The 8559-nt window shown below is 39.4% G+C and overlaps 1 protein-coding gene across 1 annotated transcript in view; it reads left to right on the top strand.

The window, feature by feature from the left end:
* The window catches only part of MAT2B (methionine adenosyltransferase 2B), a 23178-nt gene extending 16303 nt beyond the window's left edge, over positions 1-6875 (top strand). Inside the window, exons 5-7 of the mRNA XM_019534875.1 lie at positions 2208-2401; positions 2984-3097; positions 5313-6875. Of these exons, the coding sequence (XP_019390420.1) occupies positions 2208-2401; positions 2984-3097; positions 5313-5483 (479 nt within the window). The 3' untranslated portion in view covers positions 5484-6875. The remainder of the gene's footprint in view (positions 1-2207; positions 2402-2983; positions 3098-5312) is intronic.
* Positions 6876-8559: the final 1684 nt, after the last annotated feature.

Raw genomic sequence — 8559 nt, 5'->3', positions numbered from 1 at the left:
TTTTTTTTTTTTTTGCTTGTAAAAAGAAAATAAGCATTCCTGCTTTTTGAGGAAAGCTGAATAAAGAAAATAGCCTTGCCACCCACAAAAAGCTATTACTATCGGACAGTGGTTTGGCAGGTCAGCAAATTATTCTACCAGTTCAGTGCCTTGATTTTTCTTTTAAACTTGGGTGTAGTACACATACTCTCCTTTTTAACAGTCTATTCAAATATTATACTAGGTTTTAACATCAGTTTCTCAACTCTTTTTTAAGCAATGTAAACATTTTTTATTTCTTATTTCATTTAAATGAATGTTTATTTCAACCATTTGTTTTTTACGTATCTTATTCACAACATTGCCCAATTTGGAGTGTTCTCTGAATTTCATTAAGATGCTGTTTGCTCCCTTTTCTAGACTGGTAATGAAGATAAGACCAGACCAAATTCAGGTACATATGGTATATTGCAAGACCCCTTCTTCAACTAAACTTGGCTTTGGTTTTGTAACTTTGGTTATGGTCTTTCAGTCAATGATCACCAGCCTTTAATGTCATTTAAAATTTTACACTGCATTCAAGAAAGGTATTTTAAAACATGCAACAATCAATCAATAAACAAATTTCAAGTATGTAGATCACCCTTTCAGTCACTAACTTAGTGATCCTATAATAAAAAACATCAATCAAGCTTCCCTGGAAAAATCTTTTTTAAGCAATAACGTTGCTTATTGCAAATGGTGCTATTAACTACTAGCTTGCTGGCAACGTTGTTTATATACCTTTTCACTTTCATTTAGGAGGAATACCAGACCTACCAAGATGTGTTGTTACTTTTGGTTTAGTTTTTTGTTTTTGTCTTGTTTTTTTGGGGGGGTGGGTTCTTTTTCTTGTGTGTTGTTAAATACATAATCTTCAGTCTTCCTCTACTGCCACAGCCTTTTGGAAGCTTTTTAGAAACAAAAACTGACCTATTCAATGCAAATGGTAATTCTCTTGGTACCAAAAGAAATCTAGCTTGGGTTCTGGTCTTTGTTTCTTTCACCCCCTGCCCCTTCCCATTTTTCCCCAAGAAAACTACTCATGATTTCAAATTTTCCTGGGCTTTAAACTGTGGAAGGGTAGCCTCTTAAGTTAACTTAATTCAGTGCATTTACTAAAATATTTGATTCCTTCTGTAATAGTATTTTTTTTTTCTCCACTTTCATAGTTCCCTGTAAGAAATGGTTATTCTATTTAGTGCCCATAAAATTTCAGTAATAAAGTGATTCCCTATTCTCTTTTTCAGTTAAAGCCCCCAAACTCTTTAAAACAAGAGTCTATATACCCAAATACTAGACCTCCTTTTTACAGGGCTTTCGGCTTGCTTTCTGATTTGAAGTATTTAGTATACCCATCTCCTATGCACTTGGTTATTAACAGCTTTTTGCTTGGCTTTGCTGGATGATTTTTACTTCTTTAGGTGTACTTACTGGAAAGTAATATCTCTTAAAAATATATGAAATGAGTGCACGAAATGTAGAAATTAAGTTAGAAACAACAAGTTATTTCTCTCTCTCTTTGGCAAGTAAGCAGCACATCCTGAATGCTACTCCTCTATAAGGGCTTCTTGCAGTTTTGATGATCTTTATTTGGGGAATTGCTTTGAATGTGTGCTTATACTTATTACCAGCATCTTCAGTCAGTATTTTTGTGGTTCCAAATGCTCCAGAAGCTAATCTAGGAATCTCTCTTTTTTCCTCAGTCTTATCCTGAGGAAGTTGAGATGTTTTCTAGAAGGTCTGCCTTTTTTTTTTTATTTATTTTTTTGTAAGCAGTTTTAGCTCTTGGCTTATCTTGTCAAATTACTGTTCTCTGTTTTTATAAATGTTCTGGATAAATATTTAAGCAATATAAAGAACAATGAATGCAAATTTGGTATAACCTTAACCAGTGTTAATTTACTGAATACAAAATTCTCACTTTTACATGAATTCTTAATATTCTAGAATAATCGGATGACACGGTAACAAACTTGCAAAAATGTATGGTTAATGCCATCACTTTCTTTTGAGTCTTTTATATTGGTATGAGATTTACCATACTCCTAAAACACTTGTTAATTTTTCTTGGATAATTCTAAATTTTCTTCAGGTTGCTTTCAAGACATTGTTTACTCGAGTGTTCATAAATTGCTTTTTACATTTTTCTTAAGATTTTCTTTTTTTTTTTTCTCTTCCCCCTTTAGGTGCTGCGGTGCTTAGAATTCCTATTTTATATGGAGAGGTAGAGAGGCTGGATGAGAGCGCTGTGACTATTATATTTGATAAAGTGCAGTATAGTAATAAATCGGCCAATATGGACCATTGGCAACAGAGATTTCCCACTAACGTCAAGGATGTAGCCAGTGTTTGCCGACAGCTAGCAGAGAAGAGAATGCTGGTGAGAGTTTCAGAAAACAAGCCTCCTCTAGGCTAGAAACAGGCTAACTAATTTTGTTGGGGGAGGGTTATTTTTGTTTGGATTTTTTTTTTTTTTTATAGCCTCTACCATAATGGGAAGTTTAAGTGCTGAAACCAAATCCAAAATTTTGGTTCTAGATTGATTGCCTGGGTACAAAGTGCATAATATAGGATCAGTATCCAGAGGTTCACTGCTGTGAGGTTGGCAGGGAGTAGAGACATGTTATACCATTTTTTTTGTCACTTAAGTATGTTCAGCAGCCATTTAAACTCCAATTTAATTTTACTACTTTGCCACTAAAATAAATAAGGTGATGGTCACAGTTTTATTTTGTTTTTCTTCACTGCTTCATCTGAGAAGGCCATATAGCAAACAAGATGTCTGGGGAACTGTATCCCAGTAGGATTCTAAATATATTGGCCCTGGAATACATTATGGGGCTTGAAATTGTCCCCAGAAATGTGTGTATTTGAAGATAGGATCAATAGAATAAGATTCCCTAGTCTTCAAGGGGTTAGTGTAAGTGTGCCTCATTCCTCATAATTTGTTTTTATTTCCTAGGATCCTTCAGTAAAAGGAACATTCCACTGGTCTGGTAATGAACAGATGACCAAGTATGAAATGGCATGTGCTATTGCAGATGCTTTCAATCTTCCTAGCAGTCATTTGAGACCAGTAAGTTCTCTTGTTCAATCTGTATGGAGGTATAGAAAGTTCTGAATCACTGAAAACTGTTTGTACACTGAATATTCAAGTTTAATTGTCCTAGTTCTACAAAAGCAGGAGTTCACAAATTCTCAAGTTGTCACTGTCCTTCTAAGGACGTCAGATGTATTCTGTCCCATGGAAGTGCTGTCTGCATTCTAACTTCTTACCAGACATGATGGGGCTGAAGTTGCCTATAAGTATTGTACCTCCAGTTGTGGAAGTCTCTGACTATTAAGAGGCAGCTACCTGTAGCCGAGTCTTCTAGAATTTTAAAACAAACAGGAGATAGCTAGCCAACTTCTAATTCAGTTTATAGACTTGACTTGGCATACCGTAGTTTCACGGATTACATGACACGCTTAGGAGCAGGTCCACTTCGTAATTAATAAACCTGTAACTCATTTTTGCTTCTCCTTTTTCTTTAAAGGAAGCCTACATCTTGAAAACTTTGAAGATATTTTGTCTTTGTGTTGTCTGTATATTTAAGTTACCGTTTTTGCTTTTCAAATGGTCTGTTTTTAGAGCTTCAATGTTGAGGATTATCCAGGGGCATTTGAAGTGGTGGATTTAATTTTTAAGTGTGCTTCTTTGAACACAAACTTCAACTAAACAATCTCGTTCCTCAAAGTTCTAAGGAAAAATTGGCAAGTATCATGCCTAGACTGGGCTACAAATTTACTGATACGTTCATTTAGTAATTCGACATGTAAGTTCTGAGGTTGTATTGGAAGTGCTAGACTAAGTTAAGTACAAGTCTACTTCCCAAGTTCAGGGATTTGGTTGAAAATATTATACATAATAGATTGGTCTGAGATCTTTTTTCAAATTGCTTCTCCTCAGGAGTCATAATGGCTAGACCAGGTTCTGCTGCCTTTTAAGGAGGGAAAAAAAAAAAATAGAGAGATGAAGTATTTTTCACTTCTAAATTGATGCTCCTTGTCACGTGTCCACAACTCCTGCTTTCCTGATCACTTTTTAGGAAATAGGATAAAATATAGACTTAGCAGAGTTTTGATTTTTAAATGGCAGTAAATAATTATTGATTGGTGTAGGAGTGTCAAACTCATCTGGCCCTCTGAGCTGGATGAAGGGCACAGGGCAGTCTGTGGGCTCAACAGCCCAGTCCCACATACTGGAGACAGGTCTGGCATGTGTACCCAGACCAGCCTTGCATGCAGTGCACTCTGGCCCCAGTTCAGGACTCATGCAAGGAGCTAGAATGAGCTGTACACTGCACGATGTGCTTACACTGGACTGGCTCCATGTATTGGCTGTGGTTCATGGGGCCTGCTCTATGCTGGTTCCCATGCCACGTGCAGTGCATGTAGCTCGCTGAGCCCTGTGCCACATAAGTGCAAGTCCTGTAGGCCCAATCCAGACCAGCCCCAAAGCTGGTGCCCCAGGCCAAACTGGCATGAGCACCACACGTGCAGTGCACACCCTGAACTTAGCCCCTTATGCTGTGTGCAGTGCTTACGGTGCCACGTCCAACCCCCCCCCCCACCACGTGCAGGACATGTCAGACTGGCTATACGTACATACTGCATACAACATGTGGGGTTGGGGCTGGTGCCAGGGTCTATATGTGCTACGTGCAGCCCATGGGGTAGGTCCAAGACCTGTGTTACAGATTGTACAGCTCTAAGGGCTGAATTTGGCCCGTGGACCATATCTTTGACGCCTTTGAGTTAATAGATCATTAAGTACTTGTGCATATGTATCTATCTAGGTGAGTGGCAGGCGGAGGCCTTTCCCCTCAGTTCAAAACGAGCCATATATGGTGTGTGGTAATAAAATTTTTACACTTTGTGAAACTTCAAGGAATGGGGTTGTATGAATGGCCTTTTATTTCCTCTGTGCTCATTCTTATCATATTAGACAAGGGGGGAAATGGATTTTAAATGCAGCTGAAGTTGGAGAAACAGGCTGCTTGTAGACATGGGGGTGGGGAAATCATTAAATTTGGTGTGCTCCTGCGCTGAGCCCAGCACATGCCTAGAAGCAGCAGCACATTACTTGGACACATCTCTGCAGTGTCTTTGTAATGCACTGCTTTTTCTGGTAAAGCACTTCTCCCAAGTCTGGAAGCAGCCATGAAATCTGAGGGTATGCCTCTGTTCATTGTTACATAAAGGCCGCTGTTTGTATTTTGTAACTGTATCTTCTTTTCCTTTCTTTAAAGATTACTGATAGCCCTGTAGTGGGGGCTCTTCGTCCAAGAAATGCTCAGCTCGACTGTTCCAGGCTAGAGATGCTGGGCATAGGTCAAAGGACACCATTTCGAGTTGGAATCAAAGAATCACTTTGGCCTTTTCTGGTTGACAAGAGATGGAGACAGACAGTCTTCCATTAGTTTGTACCTTTTTTAGTACAAGTCTGGTATGTGGCACTTTTTTAAAAAGGAAAATTAAAAGAATAGTTTTGTATGAGTGTTCTTAAAAATTGTGACATTTATGAGATTTCATTTAATCAGGTAAAAAAAAAAAATACAGTCTTGCACTAGTGGAATTGTTAGCCTATAATAGCTCTGGCAAAAGATGAACCTTGTTTTGAAGAAATTAGTCTTTTTCCTTTCTGTCGTGCTAGTCTAACATAATACCTGATGCTAAACATGGTCATCAGTAACGTTTGGAACGAAGAATAAAACAGATCAGTTGTAAGTTTCCTTTTTGCTGAAATACACTGACCCTAGGGTTCACACCATTGGTGTGTATAGATGCAGCATTCCCATTGATGGCTATAGTCAGCATCTTTATTGTCCAAAAAAAAGATTCAGTATTTTAATTTTAAAATTTGTTATTCTAATGTGAGTTGCAATGAAGTGAGAATCATTCAAGTTTTAATGTTTGCTTTGCTTTGCTTCAGCTTTGATCAAAATGTTTTTAAAAAGTGAAACTTTATTTTTGCAGTTACTTAGTGCAATTTTTATGCTTGAGATTTATATTTTCACAGTGTTCTAGGCTTTGGGACTCCTGCCGCTACGTATATTTGTACAAAACACTGTCTGCATTTGTCATTTAAAAATAATCTGTGAAGGGGGTGGGAGAGAATAGTTGTGCCCTTCTTTGCTTTTTATTGTGTAAAGGCTCAAAGTGTGTTCATTTTTCCTGCTTCATTCTCTTACTGTGTTTTAATGTTGAAGTTTAAAAGCCTGTCTAGGCTGGAAGACTGATAGAATTGTTGAAAGGAGGTCATTATGAGTCAAAGTGAAATAGCAAATGAGAGGGGAAGGTATTTCAAGAAATTTTGTCTACAGCTCTGTGGCTTGACTTGTTTAAATGCCCAATACAAGTACATCACACTGGTGTAATAACTACCTTAAAAGGTTTGCATAAGTCCTGAAAAGTAAACAACTCCAGGCTTTGTATGACTTCAGCATCCAGAAAACAAGTTGGAGAGAGAACTTCCATGCCTGAAGATTTGAAACTGTTGGAGCTCTTGGGGAAGGGGTAAGGAATATTTGGAAATCAGCTGCAGCTTCTTCAGTGAGAGCCTGGAAGACTGCTTTGGATAGTTTTGATAATTCTGAGGGAAAATCAAGTAGGAAAACTGGAATACATTCAGCCTTTAGGAATCAGAAAAAAGAGCAGAAGTCAACCATTTTAAAGGTCAGCTTAAAATTTTATCCCTTTAATTCAAAGTGGTGTGTCATAAGAATTTGTCATAACCTTGTTTGGTATCTGAAATCCTGATATGCACACAGTAAATTATCTCCAAAGTATAATAAATATAAAGCTGGAACTGGTATCAGTGTTGATCTTTTTTTTTTTATAATTTGCCTGTAGTCCTCTTGTGATTGCACAAAACAGTACAACTTGGTTGCAGTTTGCCTTGAAATGTTCATGTGTCTTGGGAACAACAGTTGTGAAATGAGTTGTACTGCAAGTACATTTTAGCTGTTCACTTATGGATTGTATCAGTATTACTTAGTTGGTGGGTTATAGCCCCCAGAGTCATCAGAAAAAATAAGCAAATAGAAGCTGTCTGAACTAAAGAAAACATCTTGTCCTGCTTTGCATATCTCTAACCTTGAAGGTCAAGCTTTCTGTCAACTCTTCATGTGCACACATTCACCACACCTGTCATAGATGTACAGTTTTCTTTTGGTTAGGGTGGGAAATTTTTGTTACAAATGCCCTCCATTAACAGATGGTTTGTGAGACCTGAGTTAGACCATAGGCTTCCAATTCAATCCTATATACTATTTTGACATAACAGTTGAAGAAGAAAATATTTTATGATCAAAAAACTTTAATATTATTTTTAACTTAATGTATCATTTGCACTCAACACAGGAAATCATTAGGAGTATTTAGGAGATGGTATGCTTTCATTGGTATTCATGGTTCTAACACTGGCTTGTGGTGTAAGCTTCACAGTTACCATGAGCTAGATCCACAAAAGACTTGGACAGTGCACTGTTTAGCATTGCAGTGGTCACCTTTTTTTTTTCTTAGGCACCTAACTGGCAGGTGCAATCCACAGTTCTGCGTTAGTTGTTTTTACTCCCTAGGCAACACAGACACTTAGGCAGTTAAGCTTCTGCTGATAGTATTCCTAACATGCTGATGAGGACTTGCCTTCCAGGCTCTGTTCCACTGCTGTGGGGGGGGGGCGAAGCTGGCCAGGAACTGAGGGAGCAGGGAGGTTTGCAGCTGGCTGGGAACTTTGGCCAAGAGGGGGTAGGCTGCAAACCCCCTCCCAAGTGGAGTGCCTAGCTCCAAACCTCCCTGCTTCCTCAGCCCCCAGCCACCTTAGGTACTCTCTGGCCTGGAGGCAGGGGGTTTGCAGCTGGCCAGGCACTGCAGCTAGGAGTGGGGACACTGCAGACCAGCTAGCTGCAGACACTGCACTCCCCACCCTGATGCACTCCCTCAGGCCCTCTAGAACACAGTGTGTGTGACTGGCATAGTAAGGCCATGCACAAAAGCTACCTGCCACTGCAAGCTCTGCACTGCCCTGGTCCCATTTCCTCTGTGCACAGGGGCAGTGTGCACCCATCCTGCCCCCACTCTCACACATCTGGGGGGTGCAGGTCCTCCACGCCTCCTGGGACTGCACGTTGCTTCCGGGAGCCAGCCCTGCCTGAGCCTGCAGCAGACAGCGGAGCGGGGGGAGAGCCAGCTTATGCCTCTGCTGCAGCAACTACTGCTTTCTATTGGGTGTAGGGGGCAGAGTTTCACTTTTAGAAAACTAGCGACAATCTTCTTCTCTCAGTAATCTATTGGCCATGAAGTTCATCTGTGCACAAAAGCCCATGGAGATTACTTCACTGGCACTGGGATGCTACAGAACTTCTACTGGAAAGCAAAATGCTTTTATGCTTCAGTGGTTCCCAAAATGGCTAAGAAATTTCCTCAAACAACTCGCTTGTGAAAAATGTCAGATTTTTATTGAACTTGCAGGAGCCCAACTTTCTGCAAAATTGA

The sequence above is a fragment of the Crocodylus porosus genome, unplaced genomic scaffold (genome assembly GCF_001723895.1).
Source record: "Crocodylus porosus isolate Cpor-Errol unplaced genomic scaffold, CroPor_comp1, whole genome shotgun sequence".
Classification (NCBI taxonomy): domain Eukaryota; kingdom Metazoa; phylum Chordata; order Crocodylia; family Crocodylidae; genus Crocodylus; species Crocodylus porosus.
Note: the sequence above shows the minus strand (reverse complement) of the source record. Positions and strands in the feature narration are given on the sequence as shown.